The sequence below is a fragment of the Trachymyrmex cornetzi genome, unplaced genomic scaffold (genome assembly GCF_001594075.2).
Source record: "Trachymyrmex cornetzi isolate Tcor2-1 unplaced genomic scaffold, Tcor1.1 scaffold85, whole genome shotgun sequence".
In the NCBI taxonomy this organism is placed as follows: Eukaryota; Metazoa; Arthropoda; class Insecta; order Hymenoptera; family Formicidae; genus Trachymyrmex; species Trachymyrmex cornetzi.
In genome coordinates this window covers 816,192-836,313 of record NW_017300191.1, presented here as the reverse complement: position 1 = coordinate 836,313, position 20,122 = coordinate 816,192, and the positions used below count along the sequence as shown (strand labels likewise).

Sequence of the window (20,122 nt, the reverse complement as noted above, 5' to 3'; positions counted from 1 at the left end):
TCGATATACGCTCCAATTGTTGTCAATGTAATAACAGTCACGCCAGAGATCAAATTTTTCCTTTTTTCATTTCAATGTCTATGCTATTTTTATCATATGTATGATTAACTCTATCTGAAATGACTGATAATTTTAAAGATTTTATCCATCTCTTTAATTACCTAATTAAATTTAATTATGTTTTAAATGGATTTAACTTAATATATCTAATATTTTTTAATATTGGTTAAGATCTTGTATCTTATATCTGTTTTTAATTAAGTTAAATTTTAATAACATATTATTGAACAATTTAATTTAATCAGCGTACTAGCCTTATTACGGGTTTAATTAACGAGTTTTGTACATATATAATATAAGGGTTGATTACTGTAAGAATTTTCAGGAAATAAACGCATTTATTTATCTAGTAAATTGATTTTTTAACATGAATAACACAATTTCGTATGAAATTAGTTTCTCATTATATCGTTATTAATTTCTGTGTGCGGCATGAGATTTTTGTATATAATAGATTTATCATAACAGTATCGATTTAATGTCAATGCATAAATTAGGACGAAACCAATAAACGTCGTATCAAAATTATATCTGACAAAATCATAAAAAAATATGAATTAATTGGGAAGAATTATATAAATATCCTTACAGATAGATTACATTATTTTCATAGTAATTACATCTTAGGCTCTCCAAAGAGGAATGTTGAAACAAAGCCTGAAAGCTATGTGGAAAAAGTGAGAAGAGATGCACGCGAGTAAAGCATGATGAAGTGCGCCATGCAAAGTCGCGTGACCAAAGCTGAAAGTCTTGTTACGCGAGTTATAACACTACAAACGTTATATAAACTCAGGAACGCCCAGCCAGCATTTGCATTGATGACGTGAATATAATGTATCACCGGGAGCTCGAATGCCGAGCTTTTCTCCGCAGCTACAATGGCCACTGACCACCTGTTGCCCCTTTCCATTTATATTTTAGACATCGTGAGAACGTCATCGCCTTACATATCCTCGCGAGCACTTCGAAAGAGAGAAGAAGTCCTTTTTTAATGTAAAAGGATCTTGAATCACTTATTTGTCTCGTACGTTTTGTACCTACATTTGTGCTCCTTCACGTCTGGAGAGTATATATGATACAATTTTACTTCTCGTGCGACAGATTCGATATATTATATTGCATTATGAATTTTTTCGACAATTATGGCTATACAATCATCGAATTTTGATAGAATTATTAATGTTGAAATTCGTAGAAAAGCCTCATGCGGTTTTTAATTATTCGACAATTTCTATTAATTAAACTCACATGAGAAATTGACTTAAATTCTGCTATCTATCAAATAAAAGAGAGTGTTAGACATTATATTATAAAATATAGCAGTATAAAAAAGAATCTCCAATTATTCCTTTAATTATAAAAGCCCAATTAAAACAGTTTTCCCGTACGCTGGTCATAACACATGCTATAAATAATAAAGCTCGGTGAAGAGGTCGTTAAAATGTACATTGTAGTTCTCGTATATCATAAAACTGCGTCGTACTGTAAAAATTCTGACGTTATAAAAGCGAGAAATCAACAACATGTATTATCTGTTGCAGGGTGCGTCATCCAGCATAGTGGTAAAATTCGCAGACACTGATAAAGAGAGACAAATAAGACGCATGCAGCAAATGGCCGGGAACATGAGCATCCTTAACCCCTTCTTCAATCATTTCGGCGCTTACAACGCTTACGCTCAGGTGGGTCATGTTACCATTAATGGCTCTCGCGTTACCGCATTACCTACCGCCTTGTTGTCCTCGTTACCACGACTCACAATCTGCGATGGTTCGTCCCTCGTTACTCTCGGAAATGATCGGCCGAAACTCGATGCCATCGCGTTAACGCCGGCATGCAAAGAGGTCTCTCATAATCACCTTTCGCCGTTTAATTTTTTTCCAGGTTTGCAGTAAAGGATAAATGTCATTTTAATATTTTTCTATTTATAACTATCATATTTATAATATAATATGAATATTCATCTAATGATGTTTCAGGTACACGTACTCCTATTTCCATTAAATTCAAATAAAGTTTTTCTTGACAAAAGTGGTTGCTTTGATTTCGCAAATATTCTTCATGTGTTTTTTTCAAGTAATTTTTTAAAATAATAATAAAGGGGAAAAGAATATATATATTCCTTCTTTATTATTATAATTCAAGAGAAAACGTTTTTTCTGACAATGATATTCTCTTTATATTGTAGCAGCAAGCAGCGCTCATGGCAGCAGCGACTGCACAAGGAACGTACATCAATCCAATGACCGCGTTGGCTGGACAGTTACCGCATACATTGAACGGCATGCCAAATCCTGTGGTTCCACCAACCTCTGGTAAGAATACTCGGCTAATGCCCGTTAGTTTAGTTTACTGTTTATCTTTTTCTAATGCTAAAAATTAGAAAAAGATAATAAGTAAATTAAACTGAGATTAAAGTTAATCTTACATTGATGGAACTGGGTATAAGAAACTTAGAATACCTCACGACGCGTAAATATTCGTGAGAAAAGAACTCATTTGTCGTCTCCGAAATATTATATATTCTTCAAGAAATTCAATTTAAGCTAAACTTTTTCATAGAAACTTTTGTTATACTTAAGAATATCTATGTGTGGTTGTTTTCTCGCGAATATATTCTTCTATGTTATCTAACTTTTTTTTTTATATTGTTGGTACATTTGTCGATTGCAATATTCTCGTTTAATCAGAAAGTGATTATTCAGTTGTTAAGATAAAATATTGAACCATAATGAAAGTATAATGTTATATCTTGTTAATATTGGTAAAGAAGATATTATTTTAATGACAATTTACGAAGATTAAGTGAAAAAATGTTTTTAATTTGATTAATTTAATCAATTCCAAGTTAACAGCACACCAATCCGATAAAACGTGCATTTTACGGAAAAGGAAAGAAACACACTCGAGGGCACACGAATTATCCATCATCAACTCGATAGAGAGAGAGAGCTGTCCGATTTTAGTGATATAAAACATATCTCCCGTCCGGTCGCTCTTTCTTCCTGCTTCTCTCTACAGTTTCTCTGGATTCTCGCGACAGACGAGGCGTGCAGTCGGTTGCCTTATAACCGACTCGTAAATCAATACAACATTTTCATCGAACGTGACTCAAGCGAGAGATATTGCTGGTACCGCAAAACTTTATCGAAAGCTCGTTGTAGGAGAAGAGGGAAGCTAAAGAAACGCCTCTTCCTTGCCCCTTTCTTTGCTCACACCTTTCTTTCCCGTTTTCCTTCTCTCTCGGCATGGCAATGCAAGAAACAGCGGAAGAGGTCGAAGTGCTGTAGAGAAGTAAAGTAAGCGCGGAAATCGGCTCCGTTATACGTCGAGTCTCGTCGAGCGGAAGGTAATACCGTTTGATAGGGAAATAATATTTTATTTCTCCGCCGAACTCCCTGGCTTCGCCGCGTCCGTCCGCTTTACTCCGTACTGAAGATTACCGTAGCAGCGAGCTTTTATTTTCGACCGAACGACAGCATAACCGCAAACTGCGTGTATACAGGGTGGCATTGGCAGGTAGATCTGCGTGCTCGGGAATCATTCTGTAGCTGTAATCCTACCAATAATCGCGTGCATTTCAAATCGTCGGACTAAAAGTCGTCGATAATATAGTATTGAAAATTAAATTACTTCAATTAAAAGTAGTACTTCAAACTGCTTAGGGATTTGCTCAAGATGTACATGGAAAAAGCAATTTTGCGATGAAGTATTTAAAAATTAAGTAATGAAATATTTTAAATTACTCTCTAAATCTGAATCAGTGAAATTTAATTGAAAGGAAAGGAAGTTATATAAGCATATATAGTTAAAATGTCGATATTTGCACGTCAGTTCCAATAGCATATACATTGAATTTATACATTGAAACAAAGATAGCAAGGTTAAGGATTCCATGTTTCATTGATTTTTTTAGTTGAATTTCACTGTAAATTTCACTTTCACTAATTATCATACTGCCATCTCTGGGACTGATATTTGTGATTATCTACTGACTCAAATTTAGAGAGAGTACAGATTTGAAAATAATTTGGGTCATCAAAATTATATGTAATTATATGTAAAATGCACAAGCATTATTATGAGCAACATTACAAAGTTTTGATATTCTAGCAAGTTTAGACGTTTATATAATTATTTAGTCCAACAAAGTTATTTGCTGTGTCTAGCTAAATTTTTAGATACTTTAGTAAAATCGTTTTTTTTCCGTGTAGCTTCATTATAGTTTTATGGAATTTATATCATGCACAGTTTAATGAAGGATCCTTGATCGCAAGCGCGATGTATTTTATAGTATCGAACGAAATCGCTGTAAGTCTCACATTGTATAGAAATCGCTAACCGAATCGACAATACCGGGACGTGTATCGCGCAGTCATGGAAGTTTAAGTTTACGAGGTATCGTCATATCCGATGAACGTAACCGACTATGAGCGACGATGTGAGCGCATACAACGTAATCCGAGTGTTATCGAGGCATCGAGATTCTTCTCCGTCCTGATCTTTCACCTTTCCGTAGACCCGATTCGAAAGTATTAAAGTATCGGTGCTTACTTCTCTTTAGCAGCAAATTGTGATGTTTCTTTAAACTCTCCATAGCTAACTGGACATACTCAATTATACATTTTTTTTAATGCCAAATAATTCAATTTTCTTTATGTTACATTCGCATTTGGATTATTTTTGTTGAAATGTACTTAGCTCTTAAACGCTTTTTCAGTACAGCATATCTGACTTATTTTCCAATGCTTTTTAAATGTTTTTTTCCATTATTTACAAAAAACTTTCTTAATATTTATTAATAAATTCCTAAATTTTATTAATAAAGATATATACTTTTGCTTGGTACCGTTATGTTCCTTAATATCTGGTTTTTTAATAGTTTACAATATTTTCATTTTTATGAAAACGTATATCACAATTAAATTGTTGGGTATACCCAAGTGTGTTGTTTCCGTAGTATGGTGGTTAAGAGTTAATATTAATATCTTTTTTGTACGAGTTATTTTGGTTCCTTGAGATTAATTAGTATTTTTTAATTAACATAAATTAAATGGGTTGTATAGACCCAGCGTTAGTAAATTGTGTTACAGATTTTGACATCAGTTTCAAAGGGTTAAAGAACTTGAAATTATATCGCAACGAAAATCATTATTGACAATCATGTTTGTAATTTCAAAAGGTTGCGATCGATTGAATCATAAACGCGCCGATATTATCATTATCGTGTGCCCTTGACTGCGTATTTCCCATAGTCACGTGCTAACTCGATAGAAATAACAGATGTTGCCCAAACATAATTATGTCTCATTACCTACACCGAGTCATATTGACGTGATACCAAACGTTGGTCACCAGCGCGATCAATGCGTTATTAGCGCAACGCAAGGCTTTGATCGCTGATCCGAATCGTATCATTGACACAGACAGGACGCAAACTATTATCGATAAACACGACCTTTTCCCCGGAAACTAAATTCGTAATTCAAGAACAAGCATATAGTTACAGTAGTATTGCATCGCAAGAACGGTGCACAAAGCTTAGACTAATACAAAGAGAGAGAGAGAAAAAAATTAAACGTGACTCTTTGACCTAATCGATAGTTCTACGATATTAACTCGGTGTAATATTCTGATTTGTGAAATCAATCCAACGGTTCGTAGTATGTTTGATACTTCAAATGCCTTGCAAGATATACGGATCATTAACGGTCTTTTCCCACAATCAATGTTATATTTATAGCAGAGGAAAAATGAAAAAAAAAAAAAGAATAGAGGAGGAAATTAAAGACTGCGTTCCGATCGGATGCTTCGTGTAAAGGACGATCGTGGTTGGTGTTGAAAGTACAAGAGGGTAACCGGTGTGTACTGATCAGGTTTGCTCGTAGGTACCGGCACAGGGCAACCGGTTAACGGAGCACTACCGTCGTTACCGTCGCCAACGATGCCCAATTTTAACATGGCCGCTCAAACGCCGAACGGCCAGCCAGCAGGTTCGGATCCAGGTGTCTACACCAACGGAATACCGCAGACTTATGCGGGACGTGAGTATCAACTCAGGCGCAGCGTGCCGCCCCTGCGCAATACCCGGCCAATCGGCAACAGACTTTATTATTCCACGGGGATGTAAATAACTTCGCGCAGGCCAAGTACCATGCCAAGTACGCCGGGCGGTACTCGCACGTCATACTCTTCCGTACTTCGGTGAGGAAGCGCCGTTACATTCGTTGGCGTTTATTTGCGAGGAGAGCTGAAATTAATGACGACAGGGGGTCCATGTGCGGAAGACTTAGCACCAATGCGGGGCTTCGCTGGCTCTTGCTAAGCGCGAGATTTATGTTTACACAAGAGTGATTCAATTCAAGTGATGAACAATTAAACTTGTAGCGAGTAAATATGTAAGTGTTAGTAAGTAAACGTTCATTGAGGTCTTTTCTTTTTACATTAATTTTACGGTTATTCTCGAGGTCTCTCAGACTGGACCTTGGTCTTTATGTTCGATGTTCGACAAGACGCATCAGAAAATTAACGATAAAAATAGTCGTCGGTATATCGATTAAGTTAAACCGTATAACATTGATACATTTTTCAAACGTTATTTAAATCGGGACTTTGCGTCTGCAAGAGCAATGTATTTCACGACGTATAATCATTCTTATAGTCAATCCTTCATTAGTCTTCGTCCTTTATCGCCAGTTCGGGTACTTATTACTAGTCGAGTATATAGTCGGTGGAAATATCGAGCGGTATTGATTGGCCTACTGGGTATTGCGACAGGGGCCTCTAGGCTAGGCCCCTCTCCCCGATAAGAGCTGAGCTTACTGAAGTGTAGATGCCCTCCATCTGTCCATTCCAGCGCAGGGGTTGGCCAACGGGGAGGCGGCACTTCAGCATGCCGCCGCGTATCCTGGAATGCAGGCTTATGCTGGAGTGGCCGGTAAGTGTTTCCCCAGCTTCAATTTTTATCTCTACGGCTTGTCAAGGTGCTGTCTACCCTGTCCGTGTCTTCCGTGCAATGATTGTAGCGCGTTTCGTCCATCCAGCTCCACCCAAGCAGACTCACCGGGTCGATTATCGAAGTAAAACTAGAAAACTAGATGCAACGTGAGAAACGGACATACGTTTGTCCATCATTCGTCTACCGTAGAGTTTATTTTGAATCGAACAAATCACTTCTCATATATATCCGATGATAATACTTATCATCATTTAATGTCAATCGATTGTAAATTACTGTACAAACGTATCGTAAAAAATTATATATTCAACTTTGTTTATATCGTTATTCATCAGATAAATTATTATAAATATAAATTAGATTTTGTCGTATGTGTTTACGAACGGAATTATATAACGACAGATCGCAAGTTCTTTCTCCGTAAACTTGAAATTAATCCACGAATGTGTGTATTTTAGCGTCGTAACGTTTTGCATTATCGCGACGTTCGCGGCATCAGTTTTAGCACGCGCTAGACAACACTTTGAACACTCATCTCGCCCGGATGTTGCCTATCGCGATCTTGAGCGGGTCGAAAAACGTGCGTGTGGCCGTGAGATGGGTCGGAGATTGTCTGTATGTAAAGGGAAAAAATGCATCAGAGAGAACGTCCAACGTTTACGTGCTTTTATCCGGGCGCCGTCGGAGCACTTACCTACGAAAAAATTCGATTTCGCTGATCGCGTTGCTGGTTGTTTGCATGCAACTATGGTCGCATGCGTATATACACACACCGTACACGTCATACATGATCGTGTGCGCGTCAACGTTTCGTTCTATACTGCTTCTGCTGTGGTGCTACGATGTACTTCGATGTCCTTCTAAATGTACTTCGTGTACATATTATATTGTAGTTTTTAAACGTTTACACGTCTCCTCTCGTGCATGCTCCCTCACCAACGCCAATGGCGAATTATTCGCCGTCGACCGTCGACGTTTGCAGCGTCAAAGTGCAGCGCATTGGTGCAAATTATGATCCGATAAAGCCCGGCACAAAGTGGATGATCTCGTTTCACGGATAATCAGCGTCTCGATGGACCTATACTTCTATTACATTCCAATCACTCTCGGTAACGGAAGGGAGAAAGAGAAGGGTGGGCGTTTAACAAATTCCACGTTTACGCCATTCGATCGGATACCGTTGTCCGCTTATCGAAAGTACAATCGCGAATAATAGGAAGAAAGGGGATATCATTTATTCTCATCCGTGTCAGCGATCAATCCGCCTTCGTGTCTCTCTCTCAATGTACCTCCAGCGTATCGGCGGAAATTCAACAAATTCGAGTCATAACAAACGTATAGATCGCGCGTACGGGAGCGCGCGCGAGAGCACCGTCGGTTCGTATTTACCGAGGACTCAAAAGCGATATATTTTTTTCTATGTATTTTCGGCCAGAGTACACATACGCCATCGAGATCAGCGAGTGGAAAAAAAGCAATCCCGGAATAACGGCGTACCTCTATCTGAGCGTGACGCGGCCCCGACGTATGATGGCGTATTTATTTCATACGCCAAACGTTGATCCATCGCGCACCGGGGGGAGGGGAGGGGGGCCTCGGGTAACGTCAATCGGAATATATTAAAGCGATGTTTGCACGGAAATAATTAATTCCGGGGCGAAAATTCGCCTCTGCCGATCTGAGAGCGTAACCCGCGCGCACGCTTCGCCTATCCGTCACAAACAGGTATCAATCACGAGCATTTTAAATATTTATCAAGCTATAATTAATAACGACGTACTTGCTTTCTGCCACGTCGCGCGTAGCGAACGGTATAATGCTGGGCTCGCGAGCGTTTATACCGAGGTCCAAATTTACAGACTAACCAATTGTCATCAAACGTACAGAGATCGCATTGCGAATTAAAATATAACTGGCACTTCTGTTTAATGTGAAATATTTCGTATTTCGATTCTCGTCGATCAGAAGTGATATCGATACCTATTGATTCTACGGTCGTTTTTTTTTTCCCCTCCAATTTCGTTAAATATTGTATTACGGCAAGTTTTATTAAACGCTTTTAAATAAAATTTTGTTATCTTAGAATTTCATTACATCGAATAATCGTTAATGTATTGACGGTGTCAACATTAATACGAGACGTTATAAAATCTCATAGTAACAAAAAGCTTGTTATAATGAGATCTCCCGGCGATTCGTTGTAATATGATATTAAGCAAACGCTTTTACGATAATGTCTCTCCAATTTCAGAACCTTATTCCGTACGAATCGTATGTCCTCTCTCTGCGAAATCTTCCGTTTTAACCGTTGTTTGTCTCGGGACGTTCCTTTCTCGATTGCTTAAATATTTAATTTCGCAAATTGCAACGGGATATTCCGTACAGTTGTGCCTAGACGACTTTTGCTACATCATTGCGCTAAGAAGGTCTCTCGTATCCCATTTTAATGAGGCACGTCGTTTCAAGAATCGGCTTTGAAGAAATATCTGGTGTCGGCTAATGACGCACTACGGATACAACGTTGCATTTTCGCAGGCTGCGACGGTTTCGCGTACAAAAGTATCGTGTTGAAAGTCGCGCGGTATGGTGAGAACGTTGAGAGACGAATACCCTTGTCGGCAGAAACGCCGTGATGAATGCCGGCTGGAATCGCCTGTACGAGACGAGCTTTCGTATCAGTGAGTCTCGCTTCTACACCGCTCGCTTTTACAGGGCAGCAAACAGGCCACTCGGCTAGAAGCGCGATTTCCATATTTCGCATTAACGATAAGATTATGCGGGATCTTCCAGAAATAACAGTTTTGCAGAGAAAATTTTACTGGAGAGATCAGCATTTGTTATATTCATCAGCATTTCTCGTACCTCGAGCGTACACTTGATAATCACGTCTAGAGGTAGAGGTAACTTTTTTTGAACAAATAATAAAATTGACTCGAATTGGATAGATGTTATCTAAATTAAAGTTCAAAAAGCTTAATTCTCGAGAGACTTGCCATTCCGATGCGATCGCAGAATCTGTCATTAATATCGAGCACCGGAATAACTCGCATAATTCGAATTGCATTCTCATGCTCCCCCAGAATGACGCAGAAATGTGTCCTCGCGTTCTTTACGTTTAATATCCTCTTAATGTTGACGCTTTAACCTTTCCTCCCTCGCGACGAATCTTCGGCAAATCGCAAGAATAAATGGTCGCGTCCGATTAACGTGTCCCCGACGCTTCTGAAACGCACGGTCATAAATTACACCATTGTAATCTGTCTAGCGATGGCAGCGCAATTTCTGTTGAATCTGTTGACGTTTATTGGACTGTTCGGCTTTTATTACTGTCATCGTCCATTATGTATGCGCTATCGCTGCATTGAATTACGACGCCTATATTCGTTCGGCCGGCTGCCGCCGGTTTCGCGCTGTCCCTGGCTCTTACCGTCGACGGCCGACAGCGGATATCGCAATACGGTAAAGGACGAAAGAGAGGGTTTATGTGGGGAACGGATAGGCAATGGCACGCACAGATCTAGATGTGGACAGTTCATGATGTACTTGTTATTTGTTATTGTCGCAGCTTACCCCGCCGTCTACGGCCAGTTTCCTCAGGCTATTCCTCAGCCGATGACCGCGGTGGCACCCACGCAGAGGGAAGGTAAGTACAACACGCTCTCATCAACGTCTAACTGTTGACTGTAAACACGAACGTCTGTAGACCTGAGATTGTAGTTCCACGTCCCGTACACACGTCCAGACACGAATTATCCATCGTCGGCACCCAACGAGGTGCAAGAGTTTCGACTTCTAACGCCGCTGCCACCGCAGCAGACCGTACCGCGTAATTGCACGTCTCGCACAGCGATATCGCTTCGATTATACGGAAAAAAAAAAAAAAAAAAATGACGAGTGAGAAATACCTGAGTAAATCGATCTAGATCTTTTGTGTTCCGTTTACTTTTTCGCGTTTGTCATTTTTAGTTTAATACAACAATGCTCGATTCTATAGTTTTATCAATTCGAACATCCTAAGTATTTGGCGAGTTTTCTTTCCATCGAAAAGTAGATGGTTGCTTCAAAGACGGATGTTTCAATTCGATAATTTAATTACTAATTTCCATCGCACGAAATTGTATGAAAATGCGATCACTTAGAAAACCACCAGTCGGAGTAAAAGTACGCGATCGGTCAAAGAGACAGTCAAGTCTCGCCTCTGAAATATATCGGCGCGGACTAGTCGTTTACTATGCCATCTTTTGCGGAAAGATACTGTAGGAGAGCCGACGGCAGGGAAAAAGTCGACCAGGCAAGTCCGGGGTTAGAAGAGGGTTGAGCGAGCCAACGCCTAATTGCAATTAACAACTCGCCATTATTAGAATATACGACGCCTCGCAATGAGATAATGCAAATAAAACGAAAGTTTTAATTACTTTGCCGCTACGCCCGCCGGCGATCCGTTGTTACATCGCAGGATAATGGAAAGTTTACCGCGACAGCGCTACCCCGCCTCCGTTTTATCCGGCCTCAACCCTCTGCTCCGACCGCTACGTCCGCCCCCTCTCGCTCGTCTCTACCCGTTCCTATTTTCATTCCGCCTGATCTTTTCGTCTCGTCGATGCGCTCTGACATTTTCCCATGCGTCGCGATTAAATCGTAAGCGGTATACGAGATGAGAGTAAGAGAAATCTCTAATCGAATTTATTTCCCGTACGCGATGACAAATATCTCGCGTATTTATCAACGCGATTTCTCTCACTTCTTCCCCCTGATCAAAAATTATTAATAACTTTATTTCCCGACGGGATAAATTTTACGAGATAAAATCACACTCTATTCGTTTCTCGTCAAACAATCTAAAATATTAATTGTTTTAGAATTGTTTATTATTAAAGAATTGTATCATATCGTATGATGTATATATCTCACATTTGTTTGTTTCTTATATATATTTGAACAATCTACATAGTTGAAATGACAAATATATTCCATATCTGTTTTCATTTTTCTCTGTGTGTAAGTGTAAAATACACTGTCAAGAACACAAATAGTTCCCAAAGAGTTTCCCCCCCCCCCCAAAAGAGAGCAACGTTTATCATATTGCTGACTTCTTGGAAACTTTTGTGTTAGATACAAGTTTTGTAAAAATAAAGAAAACGTATGTGTGCTGACACTTTATCTTTTGGAGAAACTTATGTTAGATGTCAAAGTCGTTAGGCGTGCCGCAATATCGGACGGAACCCAAGGGAGCTGAAGGGGAATCGACGTTATTGTCATCATTGCATGACAGTGGTATCGATCTATTATTGACTGTCGCTTCGCGAGTTTACCCTTGCTCCGTGTTACTTTAAGCTCTTTGATCGTTGTTCTGGGTGTTCTACGTCTTACACGATGTTTTTCGGTGTTCGTATACATTTCTTCTCTCTGACCATAACTGTGTCATAATATTTTTAACATTATGCGGATAGCTCTCCTCTTCCTTCTTTCATCTTTTTTTTTTTCTTTACATCAACGTATCTCGGATGTTCGTCGTTAATTCGGTGTTTCGCCGTTGCACTCGATGTCAGTGGCTGTTCTCGGTGTTGCGCTGTCGACCAATGTTGGTTGTTGCTTCGCTACGAGACGGTGATATTTGCATTGCGAGATTTTGTGATCTCTGTACGACGGAGAAATCGACACGAATCCGTTTCGCGATCGGCAACACCGTCACTCGCGAAAATAAATATATCGTTGTACAATTCAGTCATGTAAGCAAAATAATTCAACTTTGCATAGAAAAACTCAAATTCGTGTAATTTTAAAAATAAAAGTAATATTTAGATTGTTAAAAAAAATGATTCTTCTGCATATAAATTTTGTGTATATATTCTAAAAAAATAGGTACAAAGTTACATAATATTTTAGTTATATTAAAATTATACACTGTTAAATTTAACAGATATTTGATTGTACGAGGAGAGATGGATTTGCGAATTTTAGATATCTTGATGTTTTACGCGGCGTGTTCCACTATTACTTTTCGAACAGAAGTAGACATAGAAGTAGACAAGGTAGTCGTTCTCATTAAATTCGCGTGCACGTACCGCGTGTGTGCCAATTAGAGAGGCGAAAACCAATTTCAGGATCAACGATCGCGCGCGCGCGCGCGCGCGGCACGACGACGGGCTTTAATTTATGGCTCGTTCTTCGTGATTTCGTCGTCCACCGCAATTCCCCTCCGTGCTCTCCCTAGTCGGAACCGGAAACCCGTCGACACTCGTGCTAATTTGGGTTTCGCGTGACAGCCACGATCGAGTTATTACCAGGACGAAGTCGTTTCGCGTAAGAGAGGGAGAGTTTGTCACTCTTTGCGTAAACCGCAAAACAGGTTTGTGATTTCTCGAGGCACCAAGTATCCAACAACATTAATTTATAATTGACGGAAAAGTTTGTATTAAATCGACGATTTGTTTCGGAATCGTTCTTTTTATTTTAAATTGCAGATCGTTGCGCGAACAACTTCCCAATCCGCGAACGAATTACTTTACAAATTTCGATAGTATGGATTACACATCTATCAGAAATGCATATAGAATAATGCCCGAGGATAGGAAAGTTTTATCCTTTTGTGAATCAAGTTTTGTGATTCGAACTTTTGCAAATGTTGATCGCGATGCGTTATTTGCGACAACTGCAATTAAAGTTTTACTCTCGGACAATCGATGAAAATCACTTCCGAATCAGATGAAAATATCCTCGTAAAACCGTCGTAAAATTTTGTCTGTGTCGCATTAATTCTTAAACTTTGCCGGAATTTGCGATGATAATCTTATCGACCAGCAAATATGTTCAACGAGTCATGCGATATTATCGTTGAACAACGACATACCGGAAGTCGTAATTGGGTTGAAAATAGACAATTATGCTCTGCGATGATTCGACTAGCATATTCCAACGGATTCCCGGAGGAATCTTTCCGCAAAAGATCTTTCGGGGTAGAGGCGAACAGGTCGCGATGAGTAGCATCCTAAAAGTTGAGTAGCAGCCATCTCATTACTTAAATGCGTCCGTTAGTCGGGAGAAGCTCTGGCCAAGAGAGCAGAAGTTTCCACGGTCATAATCGCCGCTAATTGACGTCGGAGTTATAAAGTTCAGTGAAATTAGCTAAATCCTTATTTGGACTGCCGTTGTGTTCGGGTATAGTCTTCCCTCCCTCTTGGCCTCTTCTTCACCGGCCTAAATTAAATCTTGATGTCTTTGACATTTTAACACCGGAAGTCGAAAAAGAGACCCACTTAAGTGATCAGAGAAGAAAGGGTAGGATAATCAATTGTGCAAAAATGCATAAAATTATGAACGGAATATGAAAGTACGGAAAGTACGAATGTAAAATTATAAATGTAATTTTAAAATCTAGGTCGTAACTCATGATCTTTCACAATAATTACATTACATTCATATATCATTAACATTTGCATTAATTTTATTTATAATAATTAATTTGTCATATAATATGAATAGAACGAGATGCGTGCGTAAGAGAGTTTTTGCGCAGGATGACGGCAAATTTATATCATTTAGAGTAATCATATAGAAAAAAAATCTAGGACGACGGATTATCGTGTCTGGCAAAAATACGGGAGTATCGCACCATCGTAATCAGTGTGTCGTCACTATCATCGTCACCATCCATACCCATTCACTCATTTCAGCATCCATCACCTCATCTGTCATTGTGTTGTAAATCCCAGTGTTGTGTGTGTATATTTGAAAGTATAAATACTCAACGTTATTTGAACCGGGAGATTTCTATTAATAATCATGAGTGAAACAATGCTCATGACTTTCTAATCGTTTTAACATTCGGTCATTTTCATACCATTTTCTGTCATTTGCTCGCAGTCTAATTTAACTTCTCGCTTGATTCATGCTCACGTCATTTCGCATCATTCGTGGGTGACAAAATCATGTTGTACGTCATCATCATTTCGCACTCGGACGGACGAGAGAAATCGGTATTGTCGTCAAGAGTCTGCCGCAGATTCATCTTCATTCATCAAAGAAAAAGAAAGACGACACCGACAAGAAAAAAGTAATCAGAAAGAAAAGCAGTACCCGCTGGCGACCTCGCTAACGGGTTGAAGCTCTCGCGTGGAATCATTTATATTTGCGAAGAACAAAACTCATCCAGAACTAACATTCTAACTTGAGTATTATACTTCAAGTTTAGATGTTTAGATGTGCTCTGATTTATATGGTAGGATGCTCTATCTCAGGACCCGAGGGCTGCAACCTGTTCATCTACCACCTGCCCCAGGAGTTTGGTGACGGCGAGCTCATGCAGATGTTCCTCCCGTTTGGCAACGTCATCTCATCCAAAGTTTTCATCGACCGGGCGACCAACCAGAGTAAATGCTTTGGTAAGTGCGACGGTAACTGCGGACAAATTTCAGAACGACTAGCAACAACGAAGGATGCGTCTATCTGACTCAATCCTTACAACTATTATACAAGGTAGGACGAAGAACGTCAACGCATATCGCCAAACAACGGAAGTGAATATGAAATCATATCTAAATTTTTAATATCACTCCTTTTTTATATTGTACAATTATACGATTTAAAACATTTTTTTCTCTTTAATGAAAGCTATCGGAAAAAATATTAAAAACAATGCAATATCATTCTCACAAAAATTTTTCAATATATTTTTATTTTAAATCGTATAATTTATCGAACGTAAAAATATAATCATGACATACATGGATATGTCTGTGATTATTATTATGACTTTCGATCAGTCACATACTACAGTACTCTAAATGACTTTACACGTTTCCAATCAGAGAGTGGTGGTTTAATCATGGAAATTTAATTCGTCTCGTCCGTATTAGCGGATGAACTGAATATGAATGCCGTTTCAATGGAGCCAAAATCAAACTGCGCAATTCTTTTTTAGAGACTATGCAGAGAAGACCGAAACAGAGAATGCGGATAAAAGCCGCTGGCGTTCCTTTGATTAATCGTATCCGAGAGTATGAGGATACAGATAATTGGACGATTCCATTCGCGTCCGTTCGGTCCTTGGTCTTCACATTCGTCCACGTGCGATTCATACGTTTGCGTCCGTGTATTTTGTCTCTTGTTTCAGACACTCGCATTCCCTCCCAAAAAAAGGTATAAGGCTCTCAACGACACGTCATAATTATGCCCGCAGTGGGAAAAAAAATATGTGGACGTTTGTATCCCTTTAAAGGCATGTTCCTCGTCGCGATCAATTTAACGAAAAAACTCTTTATTGACGCAACAGTTTCAGTCAAAAATTCGCTATATAATTATAATCACTGCGATTGGGATAAAATTTATGTCTATATGAATCTTTTTTTTTTTATGTATTATGCAGTGAAAACTCGATATAACTTGACTCTGGTTCACAACAAACTTTCCGGAGACTAATCGTGGTTGAAATAATCAAGGTGCCCTTTGGTCCTAAAATAAAAGTAATTTGTGAAGCAAAGAACCGTGGGTGGGTGGAAGATGAAGAGACTCGCGGTTTAGATCACCATGATGTCGAAACTAAAATGGGATCAACTTTAATGATCAAAATTGGCTTAAATCGAGAAAGTCGTGATGATCTTTTGGGAAAACGGTCCCTCTGAGGGTCTTCGTTATCGTTAATCTACCCTTCCAGGATAATATCCAGCTCATGAACAAAAACTTTTTATTCTTCACGGAAGATTTGATTCGCCTAGATTGCTGTTTAATTGCCAAATAATCAATACTCCTCAAAATATAATAACTATTTAGTAATACTAAACCTATACTTTTCCTTATCATATATAAATATATTTCTCTGACTATGAATATCATTATGATAAAACTGAATTATTATTTTGTTTAGTATTATATTTAGTATTGTACTGCATTTATTAATAATTAATGCCCGTGTCATACAAATTGTATTTGGCATCTTTTCTGGCGATTACATACATCAATAAATGAAGATTACATTTTCATATGATCGAAAGAAGATTTTCATGAGGGATGAAAAATCTGTTATACACTGCAGGATTCAACGTTCGGTATTTTCAGGTTTCGTGTCGTTCGATAATCCAGCGAGCGCGCATGCAGCGATCCAAGCGATGAACGGCTTCCAAATAGGGATGAAACGATTAAAAGTCCAATTGAAGAGGCCCAAGGACGCCAGCCGGCCATACTAACCCACGTCCTAGCCTAGAAAATCTGGACGAGTCGCGCCCTATGTCGTAACTAACAGAGTAAGTTTTTTCTTGCGAAAAAGAAGGCATTTTTTGCGTTCGTACGAGGTATTAGACATTTTTCTCTTAGTTGCGATAAAACTATTAATTTTAAAATAGCAATATCGACGTAAAAAAAAAGTCTATATATAGTTCTTTAAGTATTAGTATTATTAATTGGGGTAAACATGGTAAATAATTTTATTATTCATTCCTATCTCAGATATCACACAATATCGTCGCTTTGAATTGCAGATGTCGTCCGAGAACGTGAACTCGATGGACGCTCGACGATCAGGAGTGACGAGTTGAATCACCGTTACAACGCTCTCCGCCGTAACAACTTAGTATACTAGCTAGTTAATTCATTAGAGGGTAAAAATTTAGAAGTCAGTAGGACAGCAACGGCTTCAACGTCGTTGAAGTTCGTGCGGCGGCGGCGGCGAAGAGGCTGAAACGAATGCGATGAAGGATGTTCTGCGCTGAACCCAGTCCGAGAAGAAGAGTCGAAGAGAGAAGAGAACGAGACACGCTGAGACGACGTTTCCCAGATGTTCAGATAATCGGAATCCAACATCGATATACAACATCGGCTTTCCCCTGTCTCCTTTTCGTCCAATCCCACACTACTACAAATCTGCATGTTTCTTTCTGTCCTCCGCGAGTCTAGCCTCTGGTCCCTACTGCCAGGTGAGAGATTACGTTTGAACTCGAGGACGAGGGCGCGAATGGACATGAGCGTGCAGCGAAACCTGTCGCGAACATTTCGAGGATCCGGAGAGATCTACCAGAAGCACTGGAAGTATTAAAACCGATCATGTCGTCCGGATACATGGCGACACCGTTATAGTTACACGCGCGAGTCACGACATCGCGCCGCGACGATCGTCCAGCCGACATCAAACCGACAATAGCTAAATCACGAAATATCCCGTCGATAAAACGCCCCTAGGAGTCTCGTCCTGTTCGTTGCCAGTCCGCCTATGCGCGATGCAAAGCGCGGAAAAGATGCCATGACAGAGGAAAATTTGCCCAACTCGTACATCCGGACAGATTGATCCTCGACGAGGACCCTCGACGAGGCCGGATCGTCGTATCCGTTGGCCGGACAGAACAGCTCCGACGATCGTCGTAGTACGAGAGGCTGGCGAATCTTCTGTACTCGTACGCAGCGAACGATTTTGTCGTCGCGATGAAGATCCCGCGCGACGACGACGACGACGACGGGACGGATAAATAATCCCCGCGCGACTGATGAAAGTAGGATAAAATGCAGGCTCGTCCCGAAGACGCGGACGAGGTCCGATATCTCTCTCCCAAAAAGACAAATGTCAATCATACGCTATACAGGGTGCTCGTCTGACGAAACGCGTCTGAAAACTTTGAAAAAAAGAAAAAGAAAAAAATACAAAAAAAAAAGAAATATAGCAGCGAACATGGGCTCAGCGCCGGTCCGACATCCCAGCCGGATATCGGGTTCTCCTTAACGTTTAAGGTTTAAACACGTACGACGCGCTGTAGATTTTATATACTGCAGATAGAGGAGTGAGAGAGTGAAAGAGAGAGAGAGAAAGAGAGAGTGTGCGTGAAGAGGAGTTTGCGCGCGTCGTGCTGCGCGTCGAGGAGGAAGCGAGAAAATCCTGTCCTACTCGCGCGCGTTCGCACGGTGCTCATCCTCCGCGATTAATAGCTCTTATTACTACTATGGTTATGGTGATTATCATTGTAATTATCGCTAAGTAAGTAACGCGCGAGTTTCCGGCCGAAAGTATAATCTACTCCGTTGTGGTTCCTGCGTGAACATCGAGAGAGGAATCGCGTGTGAGGGCGCGCGATTGCCCCGCCCGTCTCGCCATCGATCCCGCGGCTCGGTCCGATTTATGGATCGACGATCGACTTTGCCTGATCGGTTAAGCATCGCCCGAGAAATGTCAGCCAGGCTGTGATTGTCCAGATGATGACGATGTCGCCAATGATAGTCCTCTTTAAGTTTTTATTAGTGACGACGCTATACCTTCTGTTGTTGTTGAAGTAGAACAAAGTACGGAGAAACCAAAGGAAAACCAAAGAAAATGATCTAAGGATGGTAACGTTATGTAAAATGCAATATTTATCTTAGAATCGCTTATCTTTCGCTCGTCTTTCTTTAGACTGACGATACAGAAACAAACAGTGTTAGGGAATAATATTTTTTACGTTCGATTATTTCTTAAGTATAAAAAGAAATTGAGTTTAGGATGTATTATGGGGTCTGATTATCGTGCAATGGTTTCATTGACTATGGCCGGTTAGTTCTTATTTTAAGATCGTCTTGAGTAATGTCTGAAGAGCTATATAATGCGGCTCTCTAATGATTGATTTATGACATTTTAAAACTATATTTAAGACAATCTTAAACATGAGAATCGACTATGAATATCGGTCTGTATGCTTTATTCGACGTTGGCCGGGACTCTAAAAATGATAGATTTGAACGTATGTATCTTTTCGAGAGAAGAGGACCGCGTGCTGCCGGATGCAAGTTCGGTATGCCCAATCGATCAATCATGTGTGTTCATGCGGAATTCCTGTGACTGAAATAGACAAAACATTGAACATTTCGCGTGCGATGCCCGGTCGGATATGCAGAGAGTCTCGAGCGAGTTCGCGAAAGAAAGCCAAAGAACAGAAGAAAGGAGGAGCGAGGGAGGGGAAGATGGGAGGAATAGGGGAGAAATACAGAATATATAAAATACGCATAGGGTAGGTGATAGGGTAGGCGAGCGATGAAGCGGAGAGGGAAAACTCTGATCTAGTGGAAATAATCATCCAAAGTACCAACAACATATACACACACACATATATATATATACATACATATATATATATGATAAATATTAAATATTAT

At 39.8% G+C, this 20,122-nt stretch overlaps 1 protein-coding gene across 14 annotated transcripts in view; it reads left to right on the top strand.

Annotated features, from left to right (window-relative positions):
- The window catches only part of bru3 (CUGBP Elav-like family member bruno 3), a 660,667-nt gene extending 642,013 nt beyond the window's left edge, over positions 1 to 18,654 (top strand). For 8 of the 14 annotated variants that reach the window (XM_018519839.1, XM_018519831.1, XM_018519836.1 and 5 more), the window contains 8 exons: positions 1,602 to 1,742; positions 2,249 to 2,375; positions 5,937 to 6,104; positions 6,893 to 6,997; positions 10,584 to 10,661; positions 15,241 to 15,399; positions 17,072 to 17,256; positions 17,491 to 18,654. In XM_018519839.1, the coding sequence (XP_018375341.1) occupies positions 1,602 to 1,742; positions 2,249 to 2,375; positions 5,937 to 6,104; positions 6,893 to 6,997; positions 10,584 to 10,661; positions 15,241 to 15,399; positions 17,072 to 17,199 (906 nt within the window). In that variant the 3' untranslated portion in view covers positions 17,200 to 17,256; positions 17,491 to 18,654. The remainder of the gene's footprint in view (positions 1 to 1,601; positions 1,743 to 2,248; positions 2,376 to 5,936; positions 6,105 to 6,892; positions 6,998 to 10,583; positions 10,662 to 15,240; positions 15,400 to 17,071; positions 17,257 to 17,490) is intronic. The other 6 variants (XM_018519840.1, XM_018519833.1, XM_018519827.1 and 3 more) reach the window with 5 other exon arrangements.
- Positions 18,655 to 20,122: the final 1,468 nt, after the last annotated feature.